Source organism: Poecile atricapillus, chromosome Z (assembly GCF_030490865.1).
Source record: "Poecile atricapillus isolate bPoeAtr1 chromosome Z, bPoeAtr1.hap1, whole genome shotgun sequence".
NCBI lineage: Eukaryota > Metazoa > Chordata > Aves > Passeriformes > Paridae > Poecile > Poecile atricapillus.
The window spans coordinates 83,744,399-83,767,202 of NC_081289.1; the positions used below are offsets into that span (position 1 = coordinate 83,744,399).

General features: G+C 38.3%; 2 protein-coding genes across 4 annotated transcripts in view; one reads left to right on the forward strand and one right to left on the reverse strand.

Moving 5' to 3' along the window:
- KIAA0825 (KIAA0825 ortholog) overlaps positions 1-20,998 on the reverse strand; it is a 251,384-nt gene extending 230,386 nt beyond the window's left edge. For both annotated transcript variants that reach the window (XM_058865079.1, XM_058865081.1), the window contains exons 1-3: positions 20,942-20,998; positions 15,852-16,013; positions 13,487-13,564 (exon numbers count right to left, since the gene is read on the reverse strand). The gene's annotated coding sequence lies outside the window, so the exon portion shown is untranslated. The remainder of the gene's footprint in view (positions 1-13,486; positions 13,565-15,851; positions 16,014-20,941) is intronic.
- Positions 20,999-21,039: 41 nt separating this feature from the next.
- The window catches only part of SLF1 (SMC5-SMC6 complex localization factor 1), a 33,287-nt gene continuing 31,522 nt past the window's right edge, over positions 21,040-22,804 (forward strand). Inside the window, exons 1-3 of one of the 2 annotated variants that reach the window (XM_058865082.1) lie at positions 21,040-21,269; positions 21,664-21,777; positions 21,931-22,006. In XM_058865082.1, the coding sequence (XP_058721065.1) occupies positions 21,664-21,777; positions 21,931-22,006 (190 nt within the window). In that variant the 5' untranslated portion in view covers positions 21,040-21,269. Of the gene's footprint in view, positions 21,270-21,663; positions 21,778-21,930; positions 22,007-22,804 lie in introns of those variants that run through there. The other variant, XM_058865083.1, reaches the window with a different exon arrangement.

Genomic DNA, 22,804 nt, shown 5'->3' on the forward strand with positions numbered 1-22,804 from the left:
GACAAATCTCTTTGAAAATGTCAGCTACTGCACTCAGAATGGTCTGCTGACAGAAATGACAAGAATCCTGCAAGAGCAGAGTCCCAGGAAGGATTTCAGGACTCAGATTATTATTAAACACAGAGATTTGGCTTTGTTAGACACTTTAGAAGCGTCACTCAGAATAAGAAGCCAAGTGAGTGGCACATAGTATACTGTTCAGAAAGTCACTTTTCCAGTGAATCTCAGAACCACGTCAACCTTCTCTGTCTCTTTCTCTGAAGAAGTTCTCTAACCACTTACTTGCACATAGCTGCTTCATGTGGCACAAGAAAGTATCCAGAATCATGATGCAGAGGAAGGGAGAAAAAAGTAAATGAAGAAAAAAGTCAGGGAAATTATATGAAGATATGTGTGGATTCTTCTTGAAAATAATAAGTACAGTGCCAAAACCACAAGAGACATGAAACTCATGACTTGAGAACAGCATTGTTTTACATAACTGAGAGGAACTTAAGCAATGCCAGCTGCACAGTGGCCTAAACGCTAATAGATAAAGCATGAGAAATGGGAAGGCATAACTGCAAACGATATACTGCCCTTCAAAACTCTTACCCACAAGAATTCTACCTCCTTCAGCTGACAACCAAAAACAAACCTGGCTTGCTTAGTAAGAAGTGCTGACTCAAAGACTTCTGCCTAGTCATCATATAAAGAAAAATTACACAAATTACATAAACTACAACTTTAAAAAATGAATACATAACTTTTAGAGAGGCAATTACACAGACTAAACTGTTTACAAACACACTTTCTTAAACTTACACAGTTACGCTTTCTTTTTAAACCTTTAATTTACTTTTTTCAGGTAAATTAAAGATACAAAGAAATAAATTTTGCAGCACTGGGATTTTAAGAATTCTTTTACAAAGGTATCTGTGTAATGCTCATGTTCCTGTCAGATAATTTCAAACAGATGACTAGAACAAATAGCTAGTATTTCTGCCTTGTAATAGCTGCTGAAAGACTGAGTCTCAAGATTTTTGATAGATGATCATATATTCTTGTACTCAATCAAGCATAACTGGAATGACTGTTCAACAAGGGAAGACAACAGAATTCCACATGTAACTTATCTTGGCTTCCTAGATCACAGAGGAGTTTGCAGTCAATAGCATTTCAACCTACAGGTCTGTGCTTTGGAAAGCAGTGTAGTAAGTCATATTCTAAAACTGAATACTTTGAAGAACTCAGAAGCAGAAAAGACAGCTTTTGACAAAAGAGCTATCATAGAATCAGAAAACATTGTTGGAAAAAAGCTCCAGGACCATCAATTCCACCCTTTGACTGAAACTGAACATTTCCAGGGATGGTTCCTCTCCCACTTGCCTGAGCAGCCCATTCCAATATTTAACAACGCTTTTGGTAAGGAAATTCTTCCTTGATGTCCAAACTGAACCTCCCCTATCACATCTTGAGGCTATTTGCTCTCATCCCAGTATTTAACAACCTCTCAGTAAAGAAATTCTTTCTGACATCCAAAATTAACCTTCCTTGACAGAGCTTGAGGCCATTTGCTCTTGTCCTGTCACTAACTGACTGTGAGAAGAGACCAACTCCATCTCACTACACCCTCTTTTCTGGTGTAGAAAGTTGTAGAATTGAAGAGAGTCATAAGGTCTCCCACCATAAGCCTCCTTTTCTCCAGGATAAACAACCACAGCTCCCTCAGCTGCTCCTCATATGACCCTACTCTCTACACTCTTCACCAGCTCTGTTGCCCTTCTTGGACACACAGTCCCACACCTCAATGTCCTTCTTCAAGTAGAGGACCCAGAACAGAACACAGGACTTGAGCTGGGGCATCACCACTGCACAGGGGAACAATCACTGCCCTGCTCCTGCTGGCCACACTATTTCTGATGAAGACCAGGGTGCCATTGGCCTTCTTGGCCACCTGGGCACACTCTGGCTCATCTTCAGCCTGCTGTCAATCAGCACCCCAGGTCCTTTTCTCCTGGGCCACTCTCCAGCCTGTAGTACTGCATGGGGCTGACATGACCCAAGTGCAGGAACCAGCGTTGGCCCTATTGAACCTCACACCACCGGCCTCAGCCCTGACCCGGCCTGTCCAGAGCGCTCTGCAGAGCCTGCCTACGCTCCAGCAGATCAACACTCCTTCCCAGCTTAGTGCTGTCTGCACACTCCCTGAGGGTACACTCAATCCCCTCATCCACACCACCGATAGAGACATTCAGCAGGACTGGAGCCAGTACTGAGCCTTGGGGAATCCCTGTAGTGACTGACCACCAACTGCAGCACCGTTCACCCCCACGCTCTGGGCCCAGCCAGTTCTTAACCCACTGGAGAGTGCACCTGCCCAAGCCATGGGCTGCCAGCTTCACCAGGAGAATGCTGTGGGAGACAGTGCCAAAGGCTCTGCTGAAGACCAGGTACACAACATCCACAGCCTTTTCCTTATCTGCTAGCCAGGTCACCTGGTCATAAAAGAAGATCAAGCTGGCCAAGCAGGACTTTCTAAACCTGTGCTGGACTACCTGATCCCCTGGTAGTCCTCTATGTGGGATATGACTGCACTCAATAAAATCTGTTCCATAACCGTCTCTGGCATGGAGGTCAGGCTGACAGGCCTCTAGTATCTTGTATCCTCCTTCCAACTATTTCTATAGTCGTGTTGGCCAAACTCCAGTTGTCTGGGACCTCCCCAGGTAACCAGAATTCATGATAAATTATGAAGAATGGCTTGGCAAGCTCTCCTGCCGGATCTCTCAGTACTCTGGTGAATCCCATCCTTCCCACAGACTTGTGAGTGTCTAAGTACCACAGCATGTCACCACTTCCTCCTGCCTTGCAGAGGGTCTGTTCTGCTCCCTGTCCTGGTCTATCTGTCCAGGGGACTGGTTGTCCTGAGGATAACAGGTCTTTATGTTAAAGACTGATGCAAAAAGGCATTAAGTACCTCAGCCTTTCCAACATCCTTGGTGACAAAGCTCCCCCCTCCCCATCCAATAAAGGATCATCCACCTGGTCATACCACATGCAGGTGTTGTCTCTCTGCTGCTCTGGTACTAATGGAAGGCTTTAACACTCTCTACAGATGGAGACCTAGACAGCTGCATACTTCTAAGGAAGCTCTCTGGGTCACCATGCTCCTTCTAACAACAGCTTTCAACCATATGGAATTCACTGTTGGGCCTGTTCTATTGGGGGGGGGGGGGGGGGGGGTGTGCAAAAACCACCAGCTGAGTTCACCTGAGGGGCTGGAGGGTGCCTCTGCCCTTCTACATGCCCTGCATACAATCTGCTTGGATAACTGATGTGCTTATACCCCAACTGATGTGCTTATACCTGCATCTGAAGTAACTGAGTTTCTTAATACCACATACATTGTCCTCTTTCTTACAAATTCTACTGTTCATCTAATTTCAGTAAGACACAGTTTCAGACTGCTACTCTGTTCTTATTATGCAGGTCCTCATGCTTGCATCATTATAACAGACACCAGAATAGGTGCCAGAAAATAACCATAATTCTTTCTTGTTTTACTTGTTAGAAAGATATAACTAGTGCATCTGGGTGTTACTTATGCTACTGCAGATGAACATAATTTAGTAACAGAATCCCTTTCTTTGGATATTAGTTTTAAGAGCTACTCAGCATTTAAAAAAATCTCAGTTCAAAATTACTCAATGTCTTCTCAAAACCTTCTGACAGATATAAGAGTCGGAGATAAATAAGATCAAGATCCTCTGTGGTATAAAAATAATTATGGAACAATAACAATTAGTAAAGAAAAATAAATCCTGTTGCTTCTCAGGTACTTTTTACTCAATTTCATTTATGTGACTTCTGAAATGTAGGAATTTATTTCACTTAGACATCCTATCAAGATGTTTTAAAACTACTGAAAATGCTTATTTATTATGAAATGCCATTTAATTTTGTTGGTTTTTTTTTTTTTTTTTTTAGATTTGGTTTGGTTTTTTTGCTTACATTATTTTACTGTTCCAACAAGCTTTCAACAGCTGGTATCAGAAACAGGCAGAAGGTTAATGTGCTGCTTTACCAAAATACAGCATTACTTTCTAGCTGCAGTGGTTCTGGGAACAAAAGCCATTACATACTACCAAAACAAGAAATCCGTTTGCATAGAACACTGACAAAAGTGTAAAGAGGAGATTATCAGCTAGAAATTAACAAGAACTAATCACACTGTGGACCAGTTTCTGGTGACCATGGCCTCTATAGTGCCCCACCAAAACCTTTGGTCTCCTTCATTTCTTAGGAGACGTCTTTAGGGAAAGATTCCAAGCCCCTTCCCTTACATTTGTATGAATTAGCCTTTGAGGGGAGGATGAAAAGAGAACTTCTACTAATCACAAATATTGGTGCTACGTTGTCTCTTAAAAAAAATTATAAAGACATGCCTTTGCTCCAACTGAGAGCTCTGAAAATGAATTATACAAGGAAAGGGATCTGAGCTGAATTACACATCTCACTAAGAAATTAAATGCTAAAGTACATCTTCACAGACTAACTTATGCCAAAATGTAATCATGTGCACTACTCCTGCAGTAAAAATACTAAGCTGTATAAATTGTGAAACGCATTTTTGTTGTTTACATTAAGCATAAAACTCAGTACAACCATTACATGCTAATATGAACAAGCAATGAGGAATCTGAAATAAACTCTGGAACTATACAAGATAATCAATGCTCACTGTTGCCAAGTATATCTCCTCTTACCTGCCATGTTCTGAATCTCTAAACAATTCTCTTACTTTTTGTACTTAAAACACTGTAAATACTGAAATGCTAGGTTTTGAGTTTATTATTTCTCTTTCCTTGCTCTTCAGATGAATTCCATAGATGACAGACAGTAGAAAATGTAGTTTGATTCAATTAATCTCCCCTTTGATGAATACTACACACAAGGAGACAGAGATGGATTCCAACAGAACAGGGATAGTCTCAGAATTATGGGAATTGGGCTACATAACATGGTAAAACCTGCATATTCAGGAAACAGAGCTCTTCCACAACCCTAACTAACTTACAGTAAGTTTAACTATGTTTAACGGTGAACTGAATTTTAAATGTTTTTTTTATTTTAGAATACTATAATTTGTGATATTGTGATCTGAATCATAGAATCTCTTGAGCTGCAAAACACCTACCAGATTCATCAAAGTCCAACTCTTGGCCCTGCAAAAGACACTCCAAGAGTGTGCCTGAGAGCACTCTCCGAACACTTCATGAACTCAGACAGACTTCTCTGAGCAGCCTGTTCCAGTACCCAACCATCCTCTGACTGAAAAACATTTTCCTGATGTGTAAACTAAACATTTCCTGACTGGGCTTTATGCCATTTCCTTGAGTCTTATCAGTGGTCACCACAGAGAAGAGATCAGCACCTGGTCCTCTGCTTCTCATCATGAGGATGCTTAGAATTGCTATGAGCGGTCCACTCAATCTCCTGTTCTCCAGTCTGAATAAACCAAGTGACCTCAGCTGCTTCTCAAAAGGTTTTCTTTCCAAACCCTTTGGCATCTTCATAACCGTCCTTTGGATACTCTCCAACAGGTTAATGTCTTTTGCAGATTGTAGTGCCCACAAAAGGGCACACATTACCCAGTGAGGCCCAACCAACTGCAGAGCAGAGCAGGACAAACACCTCTCTTGATCGCCTGGTGATTCTGGGCCTGGCTTGCCCTCCTGCCTGTCAAGGCACAATACTGACTCATATTCAACTTTCTACTGACCAGGACCCACAGTCCCTTTCCACAGCACTGCTCTCCAGCCTCTCACTCCCTGTTCTATGCACACATCCAGGGTTCCCCCATCACAGATGCAGAATCCAGCACCTGACCTTGTTAAACTTCACACAATTAGTGACTGACCATCTCTCTAGCTTGTTGAGGTCTCTCTTCAGGGCCTCTCTGCTGCCAAGGGAGACAACAGCACCTCCCAATGTAGTGTAATCTCTAAGACTTTCAAGTTCTGCATCCAAGTAATTAATGAATATGTTGAAGAGAGCCAGGCTGAGTGAGGATGGAGACCCATGGAACCCCACTTGTCACTGGACACCAGCCTGATATCACCCCATTCACCATAACCCTTGGTGCCTGACTCATGAGCCAATTGTTCACCCATTGCATAACATGGTTATTCAGATGCAAGCCAAACATTTTGTCCAGGATATTCTGAGAGGCAGAATCAAAAGTGTTGCTGAAATCTTAAAAGATTACCTCAACTGGCTTTCCTAGGTCATGTAGGTGGGTTACTCTGCGATGACATGGGTACAGAAGTAAATATGAAGATATATAAATACCATTTAATAACATTTACTGTAAGACTGTCTTTTACATACATTTTATTTTAGGGTGGCTGTCTGTGTTTCACATTTCCCACATCAGCGCACAGCAGGGTCTGGAACTTTCCTTTTACATCGGGTTCTGAGGTACCTGAGCATCTTCTTTAGCAGTGTCCCAACTGTGTTTTCAACACCACCATCTCTTTGCATGACAGTCCTTATTTTTGCAAGTCTGCAAACAACTCTGTGTAACCTCTTTTCCCTCAGTTAGTCATTCTGCTCCCTTATCCCTTTTGTTCTGCCAGATGAATCACTCTCAATGCTAATATGCTGCTCTGTACTCTAAGATAGGTGAAGATGAGATGCTGGCATGGCTTAACTGTTCAAATATTGCATGACATTGTTTGAAAGATACGAAGGTATGGCTATGCTAAATAACAGCAAAAGCTTTCATGTGTCACCTATTTTCTTTTGAGTTCCCTATTTTCCTATAAAATTGTAAGACTCTATGCTAAAAACTTCCAAAACACAATTTTTCACAAAGTTCCCATACTGGAAAATAGAAAAGGAAACCAAATAGAAATGACAGCACTCTTCAAACTTGACTAATCAGGTGTCTTACTTCTGCACTAACTAGTCTATCCAAAAATTGAAAGTTTACCCATACAACTAAGATATTAAGAAAGGATTAAGATTAAATAATACATTTTATACTCAGTAGACACCAAAAGATACATACAGTTGGTAGTTAATGTATCTTCAGCAATTAAAAATTCAGCTATATGAATATTGCAATAATTTAAGGTTTTTAATTATTTATCTCAAAGTGGCAGAAAATATCTCTATTTAAAAATAGCATACAAGATGCAAGACATGAAAAATTGATGTGAAATAGCAATCTAAGACGTGAGCTCACTTTAAGCAAAACTACTAATGCAAAAAAAATTCCTACCAAATTCAAGCCAATGCAAAAAGAACTTTCATGACCCATTCCACTAATTCTCAATTCTCAGTTTTATTCTCTCTTAAGTATACTAGCAAGCTGTGTAAACTCAAAAAAAAAAAAAAAATTAAAAAAAAAAAAAAATAAAAGAGAGAGAAATCAAATCACAAAGGAAAAAAACAAGTTCTTTCTGAACCACTCCCCTTTCCCTACTGTTTTCCCCTCTAATCTTTTATTTTCTGCTACACTCCCCCTCCCAGACTTTCCAGTGAAAATAAATGTCGGATGGCATTCTCTTAAGTCAGAAAAATAATCTCTAACTGCATTTTACTGTATTTGCTGGTTAATATATCTCCACAGTGAAACTAACATTTAGAATCTATCATATCAACATAGTCATCATGATCCAAGCTGCAAATAATAGATAGTGTCACTGTCAATTTTGCTTTCTCACACTTCCTTCCCTTCACTTCATCTGATTTTAATAATCCCTGTCAAACCACAAACAGTCCAAATTACCTTCTTGACACAGAAGCTTTCAAGGAAGAGACAGAATCTCAACTTTCATTTAGCAACTACAAAAGCAAGCTGTCCGACTGGACAAATATTATTTTCCCTCTTGACAATCTCTGTAGTAAAGCATGCTTTTTAATTTTCACTGAAGCTGCCAAGGGTTTCAGATAAGCTTCTTGTTCAGCACAGATTGACTCACAGGATTAGCAAAGCAACAACTGTAATTGTGTTTAAAAAAGCCAGCGGTTTTGAGGAAAAAAAGAAAAAAATTGCTTGCAAGAAATGACAATTGCATGTCATCAGCTGAGTTAAGAAAAAGATTATACAAATAATTTCAATTTAGTAGATCTCATAGGATGCTTCAAGATTGTTTTACATTTCTAAGATTGACCAAATGGCTGGTCCTAACACTGTAATATAAATCAGAATTTCAAGGAGGAAGAATTTATATTCAATGACACTAGAAACAGTCTAAAAAAGGTTAGCATTTGACAACAGGAAATATGTTCAAAGAAAATAAATTCTGCAGAAGGATGTCATATGTAACCATTTTCCACTCTGTTGGCTTGTCCTCAAAGTAAGCTCAAGAACATGACACTCTGTTTCACCTGTATCAATTTAAAACTTATTTCTCCGATGAGACATAGTATTGCATAATTAGTATTATGTTTTAGGTTTATGTGATTAATTAAAGCATAATACATTTTAATACAAAATATTTTCTTCTCATAGACACACTGGTCTCTAATTATCTGAAAGTCTATTGCTTTCAGTATTTTAGTTGAAAGTTGTAATCATGTTTTGAAACACTACTAGTTATGAAAAAAGAAAACATAATAACCAAGATGCTTCCCATTATAACACTCATGTGAAGTGTTTGTTCAAATACCTCAGATGATTGTCCCATGTATGGAGTTAAATTAAGCCTAACCAAAGCCACTTTCAAATATTCTTTGACAACTAGTAACTATATACCAAAATAATAAAAGCCCATCTTTGACAAATCTGTAAAGTCACAACAAAATACGGAGACATATATATAGATGGTGTTCCACAGCAAGAGAATTATGCTTTTTACTAAATCAGAAGCCTTATCATGCGCTTTCAACAGTCTGGGCTGGTAATTGGCTCTTCATGAAGACTCACTCATCTCCATGGCCAGGCATCTTCCTGCTTGCCTTCTGTCTTTCTTCGCAGTGAAGATTGAGAGTTTCAGGAGTGTACTGTTTTCATTTAGCATGGCTAGTTAAAGCACGGTCTTGATAATCAGCACTATATTGATTCTACCACAGATCTGCCTCAGACTGAATCTGAAGGTCTTATTCTTAAAAAAGTATCTGATCAAAACATCACATAAAGGAGGAAAAAAAAATATAAGTAACACACAGACCAATGTTATTGTCAGTTTTAATTAAAAGGACATTGATTTAAGCCTCTTTATGTGAAGTGCTTAGCCCTATGACTTGATTTCTAGTTAATTATCAGTAATATTCAGAGACCTCATGGCTGCCGCCAGGTAGCTTTATGCATTAAAAAAACCCCCACATATTATATATAATTTAAGGTTTAAACACTACTGAAGATAATAAAAATAGAAGATACAAAAGACATCTGTAGAACACTATATTAAAGAACAAATATACTGATTGATATGAAAGTAGGTTTACAGCACATCTAGTTAGTGGTAATCAAACTAATTGCAGAAAACTCCACCTTGTGTCTAACTGGTTTTCAGTTCTGTAACTATTAAGGAAGAAAAAAAAACCAGACAGAGCCGTCTCACTAAATCACAAGCCATATATAAATCATTTTTACACCCAGTTTCACAATGGTGGCCTTTAACTTCCCAGAACACGCTCTCCATATTTCAATTCAGTTCTGTCACTTGATAACTTACATCTTATAAGGTATTACTTCTTTATTTCTTTACAGGAAGTACGAGTCATCTCAATATGATGCTACAAAAGCCAAAGAACACATAACCAAGTGGCAGTTTTAAAGAATATTTATCCCCAATCTTTTTCCATTGCTGTTGAAGAAGAATGAAAGAAAGATAAAGGAATAGTTACTTAGTGAACAGTGAACTTCCTTCTTATAAAAAACATCTTAAACAATACTTGTAAGCTCCAGCCTGAAGCTCCTTATCATAGAACAACAAAGAACTCCACAGCTACCAGCTCAGGAAAGAAACATACTGTATTCACAGTGAAGTTAATTTACCTTTATACTATTACTACATATGCCTTGGAAATGCTACATGAGTGTGGTTCAAGAATACTCAGAGATAGCTCTGTTACATTCAGCCATCTCTTCTGCGATGTCAAGAATATTATGTCTAGATATGATAGAGGCAAGAGCACAAAAAGGGAGACAATTGATCATTACTAAATGCATTCACATTGGGAAAAAGAAATAATTATTTGGAACAACATCAGGTCATAAATTACTGTGCAAAAAGGAAAGACAATCAGCAGATTTGTGATGCAGAAAGGGTTTCCTCCTCCCTATCTTAAAAAACCTACTATAAAATTTATATTAGATTCTTTAGTGCCAAAACCACTTAGCCTTTAGTTTCATGACTAAGAGGGCAAGTGTTCATAAATATCTTTTAATTGAACACCATGCACTGTATTATTTTCTACATAATTACAAGACTTAAATGACTTGTGCAATAAGCTAAGAAGTGGAACTACAGTGTAAGCAACATGCACTACTTGCCTATTACATAACAAAACTCCACCGAAAACTAAAAATTAATTTTTGGTTTTTGTAAAGGAAGACTACATTTCAAGTTTATAGAAAGACAGGAGGACATCACAAAATAAAGGAGTAAAAAATTTTTCCCAAGGTCACACTAACATTTTAGCAAATTTCTTTTTTCTTATATTAATTACAAAGAATTTTACAACTTAAAAAAATATAATAAGCCATAAAAGATTCAAGGAGAAAATTTATATTACAATCAAAGTTTTAATATTTAGTCTATATCTTTTTATAACTGCCTAAATTTGTAATAACTAAATAATAATAAAGTAATAAGTTTAGCAGAATATCCTACAGATGCATGAATTGTCCACAAATCTATTTTTATATAACAGTCCTACAGTGAACCAGAGATTCATCTATTCCTTTAACCTGCATGATAAACTATGCTTGTTGTGACACAGCCAATAGCAAGAGGTCCCAAACCAACACTTCCTTCACTGGTACCCCACCATGAAGGAGTTTGAAGGACATAACAAACAAAACCAAAATATCCAATGGCACATATTCTGAAAAAAGAGGAAAGGTTTTGAAGATACGAAAGTGGGGTAGCATTTATTGCAATGACATTTTTCTTAGGTAGGCTGGTTAAAAGTGATATCACAACACCTTTATGCTAATCACTGGAGCTAAACATTATTCAGAAACTTTAAGTTTGTTCTAAATAAGTGAATCAAAAGTCAATAGCTTTGCAAGTGTGTATCAAGTCAAGGCATTTAACAAGTAATTTGATTTTTAGTATGAAGGCAAGAATGATTTTTCCATTTTTTTCCTCCACCACAGTGTGCACCAGGGGTAGGTTTATGGCAGCATAAGCACAAAGAGGGCTGTATTCCTCACCAAGCCCCGTACTTACATTGCCTGACATACCTTACGTGCACCCAGTCAAGTGGCATCTTAAGAATTTAAAACATTGTAGAGACTACTATTCTGATTTCAAACAATCCACTTATCTGTACTAGGAGATGATTTAGCTCTCTAAGCCAATTCTTCTTGGAATGATCACAACTTTTTATTCAAATTCAGTTTTTGTACAATTACACACCAATAGCAACACAATAAAAAGAATGGTGAGAAATTGACTGTACTGAGAAAAGAGATTCAGACAAGCTGAACGAGAAACCACATTTTCTGACCCTTTTTCACAGGATCCTACCAACGTTCTTAGCCCATGCAAGTCCATTTATCCCTGTTTACGAGGCGGTTGTATGAGCATTGATGGTGGCATAGGGATGAAGTGAGTGACTGGTGCAGGCCTGACAACTTAGCAGCACTACCAGTTTATGCTAGATTAAGTTGACAAAATGATGATGAAAATAATAGATTGTCTGTATTAGACTTACAGACCTTGAAAAATCATCTCTATAGAGGAATGGAAAGGACTGTACTTACATGCTAAGATACTTGAACAGAAAGTTCTACTACATGTAACAGCAACAAAATGAGAAAGCATATGTAAAAAATAATACAAACTCCCCTGTTCAACTGCCTTTGTTTCACATATTTTAAGTAATGAAAAATCTTTTAACAAGGCTTTCTGTATACACTTGGTTTAGGTAGCAGTGTTCAATAAAAAGAAAGTGGTTCTTTATGTGGAAAAGAATTAGGAATTCTCAATACTTTATAGGGTTTTAGTTAAAGTACTTCAGGACTAAAGTTCCTGTAACTCCTAAGTTACATAGAAAACTTAGCAAAGACAAAAGCAAAGGAAGTTTTAAAGAACAGCATGTAATTTTGACAACAGGGTAGACCCTGTTCTTTGACCAATACTCTCACATCTGTGTTTTATATTAAAAACAAAGACAATAAAGCCAGTACTGTTTCCACTGCTTTTTTTCCTGAAAACAGAGAATATGCAAAATTAAAAAAAAAAAAAAGAAAAAAAAACACACACGAAAAAACAACAAATAAAACAACAAAAACCCCTGCATAAAAAAATGACAGTAAGGTTCTAACTCCAGCCCACAAAAGCCAAGAAATTTAAAGTTAGTCTGACATTCAATCCTTAAATCATGCAAGGGTGCTTCTTTTTTTTCAAAAAATGACAATGCAAGGTAATGACAAGTTGTCAGCCCTAACTTTGAATTGCCTGAAGTTTGTCATTTGGTGTTTGTGTCACAACCTTAATGTTATTTAAATGTAGTTTTTAGTATCTATTATTTAAAAAGGTCTACTTTATGACAGCAAAAAGCTTTGATGGAATAAACCTCAAAGAACACTGTAGTGCTGGTATGCCACTTCATTAGAAGTAGTGCATAAAACATATGCTGTTGACAAATCTAATTCATTAAACTTGAGGTAGAAGCACTTTAAAGCAACTGGATGGCATCATTAGCTACAGTTCCTTTCATAAATTATTCCTCTTTTTTCTTTTGAATGATTTTGTCAGTGTTCCCTTTTCAGACTGAGAATGTTTTTGCCTTAAAGTTCAATACTTTCAACATGTTTGGACAAGTTAAATAAGTAGCTTATTTGCTAACACTGAAATTGTAAGCTGATTATTTCATCCATATTAACTAAAGAGGAATAAAACTAAGCAACAATGTGTAAGAGTTTCAGCCTTATCAAACATAAAATTTTAAAATTAAGAGAAGTAGAGATTAGCTAGTACAACAGAGTAACACTCTGGCAGCATTTTGCTATTGAGGTAACTTGGATTTGATATTCAATTGAATTCTGCAAGAGATTTGGCACATCACAGAGCTGATGGCTAAATGACATATTTAGCTATAAAAGGAAGAGTTTCCAATTATATTACTTGGAGTTTTAGACAGAGATCAAAATTGGTACAGGAACTAAAGACTACAATAAGGCCCATAAATGAAGCAGAGCTGGAATTTGAAGCATGGCCTATCAAAGCCACCTTCCAAAAGCAAAAACACATAACTAGTCAAAACCTGATCAAATTGCATCTCAGAATATTGTTTCCTGCAAGAACACTTAAATTCTTACCTTCAGATCAGAAAGAATTAAGTCCTATCACTGAGGTCTTCAAAAACCAAACCACAGGACAAGAAGTTCATTGAATATCTAAACAATAAAGTGAAAAAGGATGCTTTTGAGGACTAAATATACACAACTTATGATTAAATTCCACTAATAACATATTCAAAGAAATTCTAAACTATGTGGTATACAAAGAAACAGAAAACGAAAAAAAAATTAAGTTTCTTAATCAAGGAGTCTTTATGTAATACAATTTTCTTTTTAATTTCTTATAAAGTGACCTAAATTTATTCATTGGAAAAAACCAAAAACCAAACAGAACCAACCCACAGAAATTTCTGCATAGAATATATAATCATACTTCATTATGTCAGTACCTTATACAAATATTTTCTGATTAATTACCTGGATTTGCAGAGTGCTGCCTTGTTCAAGAAAAGCCCATGAACGCAGATTACACCATCTTATAGATTTTTAGACAGACATGTACACATACACCTTTTCAACTAGGTTAAGTGCCTCCGATTAATTCTATACTCTCTCTCTGCAGAGACAAAATTATTCCAACATACTTACTATCAAAATGTAAGAGGTGGATGTCTTACTTTGAAAAGTATCTTACATACGGAAACACTTCCAAATATAACTCACTGAGGCCTATTTTATGTCTCCAAGGATTGCAGCAAATCAGGATCTGGAACCATTTCTCAAACCAGACAGACTAATTTACTGTAGAAGTTCTTTGAGAGACAACATACTACCCATTTCTAGTTCTCTATGCTTGAACACACAAATTTCCTTCTAAAGGTGTACACATGCTCTGTTCAATATGCCTGATTAAGTCATCCTGTCAACTACACCACTTGAAGCAGTGCAGCTGAGAGAAGACTCTCCGTTAGGTATGAGAAATATGACAGTGATTATGTGGATAACTATGATTAGAATTAATGTTAATACAGTATCTAAATTTGCCAATCCAGTATATAAGTGGGTCTAAAGGGTTGTAATATCAGAGGCTTGGCTAGACACATGCAGGTGTACAACCTTGGGCCTTACAGAATGCACAGTTACAAAGCAACAAAGTACGTATGGACTACTTTCAGATTTTATCTCTGTATGTGGCTGGATCTTACTGCTTTTTTACTCAATCCTCCAAAAGTGAGTTTTCCCTGCCTTTGGGTTGGATGTACCCTGCAGGCATCCCTGCTGGGGAACAGGGGGAGGTGTTACACCCAGAAGCTGCTTGCAAGCTCAGGAGACCAGTTTGCCCAGTCTCCAGCAACATTTTATACCTTTTTGCAGGCCAAGGTGCATCAAAGTCAATCACAATGATCAAAGCTCTCCCATCTCTGAAATACATCAATTATGCAACCATCCAGACAGTTCCTGCTGCAAGTCCTACCTGGTGTTATTACCTTAGGAAAGGAACATTCCCACCACATGTTTTTATCTCAGAACAAATCAAACTCTCTATCAGAGAATCAAAAGGGAGGAGGTGTGTGTGTTGGAGGTGATGGGGAGGGAACTGCACATGAAAACCTGGCTATCTTTTGTCAGGTCACATTTACCACATTAGTCAGCTTTTACCATTCACCTCAGATTAATGACATGTATGTCCAATATGCTACACACAAATTTTTTCTAATTAGTCTCTGCATTAATCCTCATCCTGCTCTTTTCCCATTTTGTTCCCTCTCCTGCCATATTGTCTTTACATGTATATGGAACAGTGATCTATGTTTGAGCTTTGCACTGCCAAGACCTGGGAAAAGTTACCTCCTGATGGACAACTAAGATCTCCAAGATCTGCTGATGACAGGTGTTCCACCTTAAGGGACAACTAAACAGTTACAAAGAACCTCTATAATCCTCTGCTCAAACTTCTACTCAGCCCCAGTGAGACTCTACTGGAGCACTGTGTCCAGCTCGGCTCAGACAAGTCCAGAGGAACGTGACAAGATGATCACAGTGATTCTGGTATAAAGACAGGCTGAGGGAATTGGGGCTGTTGAGAGTGGAGATGAGAATGCCCTGGAAAAACCTCTTCATAATCTTCCCATACTTAAAAGGGAGCTTGTAGTGGGTTTAAACTAGATGACCTTTAAGGTCTTTTCTAACCCATCCCATTCTATGAATCTCATCTTAAGTAGCAAATCAATGTCTGATACCCATATGTCACAATCATCTTCCAGCTACATATTGATAAAAAACTAGAATTTTAACATTCTGTAGGGTATTTTTATACCTTCTTGCTCTTGTTGCACCTTCCTTATCTACCCTATAATAATTCATGCCATACTTTCTCATAGGTTTTGTGTATTTTTATCCTTCTCCCATCCACAATCATCTCTACCTTTTCCCTTATACTTACTTCAAGTACAGTGAACTGCAGAGAAGATAGAAGGTGTACATGTAACACATTACCCCACTGGGTGTATCATGTCTAATTTGATTTCCTAATGTCTGCAAGCCAGAGCTCATGTTTATCTACATTCTGGGCATGCTGTTGGCAGCTGTCTAGTCAGAAATAAACCTGGGGGGAGAAACATGTTATTGCAGAGAAGAAACCATTCTGGAATATTCATAGTACATACAGACTGTACTTAACAACATTCTGTTATTAGCAAAAATTTACAATATCTCCTAGCATTACCTACATTTACCATTTAAATGCAGTTACTTAGAGAAGAACAAAATACCAAAAGACAAAGAAAGTGATTTTATCACCTAAAAAAAACCAGTAATCAGCAAACATAATGTAAATGAGCTTATGGGCATTCTCAAAAAAGTAAAAGAGAAAAAGAAGACTGTGAAAGGACTTTGATGAATGAAAAATTGCTGATCACATCAGAATGTATCTCCTCTGTAGGAAAAAATATTATTAGAAGGTCACTGGGGAAACTAGGTCAATTAAGTATTCCAGGCAGGTATATAGCGCATTTAGGACAGGGCAGAAGAGCAGTAATATGATTAAGAAGGTCTAAGAAGCAGCACTAGATTAACTCATGTCAGACAATGATAAGAAACTTGAACTTTATGTGGTAGGGAAGTGAAGTATTAAATGCAAAATAAATCCATTTCATGCCTATATTTCAAAAGAAACAACTAACCAAAACCTTAGACCAAGACATGAGAGACCGAAAGTACACTAAAAAAAATACAGTTCACTAATTCATTACAGAGTGAACTAATACACATAAACTCATGATCAGAAGAGTTATTGAACAAGCTGCTGAAGACCATAATTTGTCAATATATTTGTCCATAACACTGGTTCACTGACATATATTAACATACATGACATGCAATGACATACATTAACTGAAAGTGAGCTGGCAGAAAGGCAGATGAATGCAAGGAGATGAGAAGATGGGCTGAGCTTATAATAGTCATAATAATAAGTGTTCTTTGGAACAAAAATGGTTACATGAAAGAAATACAAACAATAGAACCTGAGAAGAACATGAAGATGTTTTTAAAAATAAGTACTAAGTAATAATAATGGAGAGTGTATATAATCAGTACGGCTTGAAGAAAAGCAGCAATTTTCACAATGCTTGTTCTGCCTTTCCTATATTCATTAGCTCATGAATTACAGGTATGTTTATAGAAGGATGATTACTACTAAGAAGCTCCTGCAGCTTCTGTGAATTTATATTGTATTATTTCTAATCCTTGTAATCACTTACCACTACAGAAGAAAATTTAAATTCCTTCAGTTTCAAGAAGCCAGTGACAGCATTTCATGCTGAAGAAAAAACGGACTTTAAATGGCATAAAGTTAGATTTTTATCCACATGAAGGCAGTGTGGAGACACTTCATACTGCTTTAGATTTTATGACTGATTTTTCAGTGTAGTTTCAAGACTGGTTTTTGTACAAAGCTGTGCTTACTAGATGTTTGCCTACTGTATTGTGAGTATAATTTTAAAAGTATACATGTTATGTTTAGACAGAAGAAAAAATCTCCAATGAATAATTTTACTAAATCAGTTTATCAGTCAACTGATAATCCTGTTTGTGTGCGGCAAGTATTTTAAGCACATACTACAAAATATATTTTGTAATATAATAAGTATTATATTGTGATAATATTACTAATAAAAAATCTGTCAGATTATGATTCAAAATGGAAAATATGTTTCTGCATGGACTTTATCACATTCAAAATGTGCAAGTAATTACATAAAGTTTTCAACACAGGAAGTCAAAAGGCTTATGAGGGACGAATAATATATACAAAAAAGACAAAATTACAAAAAAAAAGAAAAGAAACCCTAAGTTGAAAAGTTAAGTAAAAAGTGGCAGAGGCTTTGAGAAACAGACTGAGATTTACAGACAAGGATCAACAGTGATAACATAGAAGCAGCAGCACCAGTAGGGTCTGAAAAAAGATAACTGTGTGAAGTAAAATAGCTATCTGTGGGAAATGTAAGAAGTGAAATTTCAAGGCAGAAGACATGGTGGTAATATAAACATGTATAAAACATAAAGGAAATAAAAAGTATAAGGTAGAAAGCCAGAACAGTGTAATGAAAATGAGAATTCTCGTTTTTTTTCTCTAGGTAAAAAAATTAATAAAGGAGGTCTGAAAAAGATGGACACCTGATACACTGTAAATAAAATCTTTCTGTGATAGGGGAAAAGGAATATTGATTTTTCTGATCTTGGCTACTTAATGAAATGGACATGAGAGCTGTACGGCCATTCTTGGTTGTCCTTAAAATGTAATTAGAAATTTTACTTACCATGTGTGTAGCACTGAAAATCACTCCCTAAATTTTCTAAAGCATGCCACAAGTGTCTCAGAATGTGCTCTCAGAAGAGAATGTGCAAAAGTAAATACTATGTAAAATCCACAGACAAACTGTTTAAATATAATTTGTAATACTGAGCAACTGAATTGTATATTTGACAAAAACATTAAAGGAAACCTAGAGGAACTTAAAAACACATCAGTTAAAAACCCTGCTCCCCATGAGACCTATGAGACATAAGAGACACTTAGCTACCATAATGAGACCACAAAAAGGGTGGAAAAAAAGAAAATATTTTAGATTTTTAATGAACCAAATAATAGAATCAGGGAGTGAATTCCAAACTTAGCAGACATCACTGAAATAATGTTTAAAGAACTTAATTCCTTAAAGGTAGGTTTTGGTAAAAACATATTTTGACGAAAAAATAGATGTGAAATGTTTGAGATCTCAGTTATTTTGATTCCACGCTCTTTTATGTGTCAGAGACACGGGGGCAAAAGAAGTTAATTCTTAAAAGTAACAAATGGTCATCATGTAAGTATGTATGATAAAATCAGAATATCCTGAGTTGGAAGGGACCACAAAGTAAAACTCCTGGGCCTGCACATGACACCCCAAGAGTCACACCATGTGACTGAGAGCACTGTCCAAACACTCCTTGAGTTCTGGCAGGCCTGGTGCTGTGATCACTCACTTGGTAAGCCTGTTCTAGTGCCCAACCACCCCCTAGGTGAAGAGCCGAAATCTAACCTAAATCTCCCCTGACACAGCTTCACAGCTTTGTACAACTTCTTAACTAGGAGTTTGTTTACAGTATCATATGCTGAAGACTTCTCTAGCCTGTTAAGAGTTGTGTGACATAAAACTGCTGTTACTTATCAGTTAAGTAATGAATAGTAGCTACCCCTAGTTCATAAGAATTGAACTGTTTAAAATAAAGTAAAAGTTTACAAGAATTAAAATCAATATCTTTACAGTCTAGACAAATCAATAGTAAAAGTATAAAGGTGCAACAGGTACAAAACAGAAAATGCAACTAATCTGCATTGTCAATAGAGAAGTGCAAGCAAGGAATGTAGTCTGAATATTAACTCTAAACATTTAAAATATTTTTTCAGTGTCATTTTTGCAAAAAGAGCGGTGACAAAGGTTGTTGATGGTTATTTCCTCATGCTTACATACAAAAATATAACTGCAGTGTTAAGGAAACAAGAGAGAGGAAAACCTTCTGTAAGCATTACGGGTACCAGAATACTTTTTGAACAGCAATACAAGAGTCATTTGTGGCCCGGAAGAACTGTTTTTCTGTTTAGATATTCTGAGAAACTCAGACTTAAACCAAGTGTCCAATCTGCTGTCAAATTTTAGATTTTGTTTTTGTTTTGGTTTTTCATTAATCCCTATGTTTTATAGCAGTGGTGAGCTCAAAGCACGGCTTCTACTGAGCTAAGCTGCAGAGACAAAAACTCAGTACTTGTGAGTTTTGTTGTACATATATCTCAACTTACAGGTCTTAAATATGAAAGAGTATCTGAAACACCTCAGTTAGTACTGGGTGTCTTGTCCACAGTTCAATTCTCTATAGAGGCATTTCAACCATGATTTTTTTTCCTCTTCTTCTTTTTTTTTTTTTTTTAATGCATGCATTCTACACTCAAACTGTAGAAAAGACGAATAGAAGTGTTGTACAATTCTACTTCTATTTGCTAGGATGCATCAACAGATTTCTTGCACAATATCCATTTATCATTTTCACATGAGAGAGAAATAGCCAAAAGTCATCTCTCAAATACAGAAGGAACCAAAATAAAAGAGTGGGACATGGAAAAAAACTTCACAAACAGCAAATCTTGGCATTTCGACATTTCTGAATTCTACTTTGAGTGCTTGAGTGTAGCACTCAGCAAGATGTATATAACAAGATGTAGAAGGTTGAATATTATTTTAATCTCTTCATATTGTTTAGCAATTTAAAAAAATCAAGCCTTGACTCTCATAAAAAATTTGTACCAAATTGATCACTCCCCTTCATCAACAGAGCAGACAGCCCTTCCCAAAAATATGCAGCCTGATTACCTGGCTGTAGCACTACCTGTTCACCTGCCCTACAAGGGCATGCATCATGTGGCTTTGAAACTTTGAAAAGTTTCTCCGAGACACTGAGAAAATGGTTCTGAGGGTCAGAAATCCCTGTCCCTTTCCTGATTCTTAGAATCATCCTGCTCCAGAGGTAGCACGCTTCAGCTTGCAAAGAGACCGACACAGAGCCCTGCCAGACGGCCTTCCACAATTTTAGCTCTGCCGACCAACATCGACGGTGACTTCTAGACTCCGAGAGAGCGTCCGCGCATTTCTCAGCTCGCCACCGGCCCCCAGCCTGCCCCCGCCTCCCCGCGCCTTGACGGGACCCCCTCCCCTCGGTCTGAGGGAAGACCGCCCCTTCCCGCTCCGCGCTGAAGCCGGGCCTGGAGCGCCGCGCCGCCGGGGCCGCCTCAGACGCATTTCAGCGCCGCCTTCCCGCTGCAGGTGCCAGCGCCCACCAGCGCTTCGGACCCCTGGTAGACCAGAGACTGCGCAGCGCTCTGCAGTGCCACAAAGAAGAGAAAGCGGCCGCAGCGGAGCCCAGCCCTGTCCCGTTCGGCTCCAAGGCCCAGCCGCACGGTAAGGGGAGGGGAAGGGCAGCCCCACCGGGGCCACTTACCCGGCCGGGATCTCCCTGCGACTCCGCGCCGGCGGCCCCGGCGACCGCGGAGCGTCAGTAACAACGTCCCGGAACGGCCGCTCCGCCACATCCGGGGGCGGAGCGTGGGAAGGCGGGAGCGCGCTGGGCTGCGGCGCCCAGCAAGCGCCGAGGCGGGCCGGACCGGGCCGGACCGGGGTGGAGGGGACTGGACTGGACCGGGGCACTGTAAGCGCCGGCAGAGCGCCCGATCCCGTAGCCTCCATACGTGAGCGCTGGAGGGGACGGGCAGGGGGTCTCGCTCGTCACCTCCCCACCGGGACCGCCGCCATCCCGCCGCACCTCGGTGGTACGTACCTGCGATGGGGGCGGCAGGGTTCTCCCCACGGGGCGAGGAGAGAGGCTGCCCCGCCGTACTTACGACAGTGGAGCTGGGGTTCGGAGGACTGAACATCCGGGCTTTTGGGTGCGGAACCGAGATGCCGGAGCTGAGGGGCTCGGCCCACTGCAGGCTGCAGTTTGGGGGTCTCCGGCTACTCGGTTAGCGCCTTTCAGGCGTCTTTGATGTGGCAGGCATTGAGAGCTTAAAATGTGGTGTACCAGCATTCATTCCTTTTGGTGTGTTTTCCTATTTTATTGGAAAAGAAGTAGCAAAAATATAGTCAGGTCAGGCGTTGCAAGCAACTTCTCGTGGTGTATCTGTTTTGTGTGTTAATGTTTCCTTTTCATTCTTCTTTCAACAGATGGCAAGTGGCAGCCAGAAAAGGATAATACAAATAACTGGATTTAAAAAACAGGAGAAGGAGGCACTGCTCAAATGCCTGTTGAAGCTGAACTGTGTTTTTATAGAGAGTAAGGTATAGTTCATTACAACACAACAAAGAGGATTACAGCTGGAAGTAAAAATACAAGTCTTAGAAGAAAGGACTGTGCAATAAGTTAATTCTGTATAAATAGACAAAGAATTTAAATGTTTCCAGTGATACAACTGTGTTGTTTTGTTTTGTTAGAAATACAGGAATTGTACACATCTTGTAGCGAAAAAGCTGTGCAAGAGTGAAAAGGTCTTAGCTGCCTGCGCTGCGGGTGAGTAAAAGATTTGCTGTTCAATTTCATAGCATCACAGCATAAGTCTGGAAAGAACCCTTAAAAGAGCTTTAGTTATCTGTTTTCATTTTGTGAATGAACTGTCTTACAAACCTTCATTCTTCTTGTTCCATTAACCTTGATTTTTAACATAGTATTATGCTGAAGTTACAATGAAGTCCACTTTTTTTGTTTGGATTTTTTTCCCTAAATGATATTCTTGCTGTTTCCCTTTGTTGGATCTGTGTCTGTTCCCAAACAGAAAACTTTGTTATAGATAATAAAGTCATGCTCTAATTATTTGGATGTTTAAAAGGGGGCAGAGGGAGTATGAACACCTGTAGTCAGCAGGGATTTTTGACTACAAATTCACATGGAACAGTCACTGGTAAACGTCACTGTAAGTTCCTGTTTATACAGCAAGAGAAAATTCCAAGCTGTTGCCAGTTTGACACAAGCTTCTGGTTCTTCCTCTTTAGCTAGGATCTGATGCTGAAATCCCATACATAAACAACTATAGTGGTTCTAGAATGACAATTCTGTATCTTAACATTTCTTCATAGACTGATCACCTGTCAGAATTCTGTAATGAGATTTGAATATCTTGTAGTTATATCACAATACCATTTTTAAGCATGATATTTATTTTCCCTATATCATATTACTCTGAGGAGTTAAAGCAGTTGTTGGTATGGATAATCTTAAATTAAGAGATAATAGACAAATGACTAAACATGCATTTGGGTTTAAAGATACATGTAAATTCCTTCATTTCATACAATATTAGTAAGCATTTTC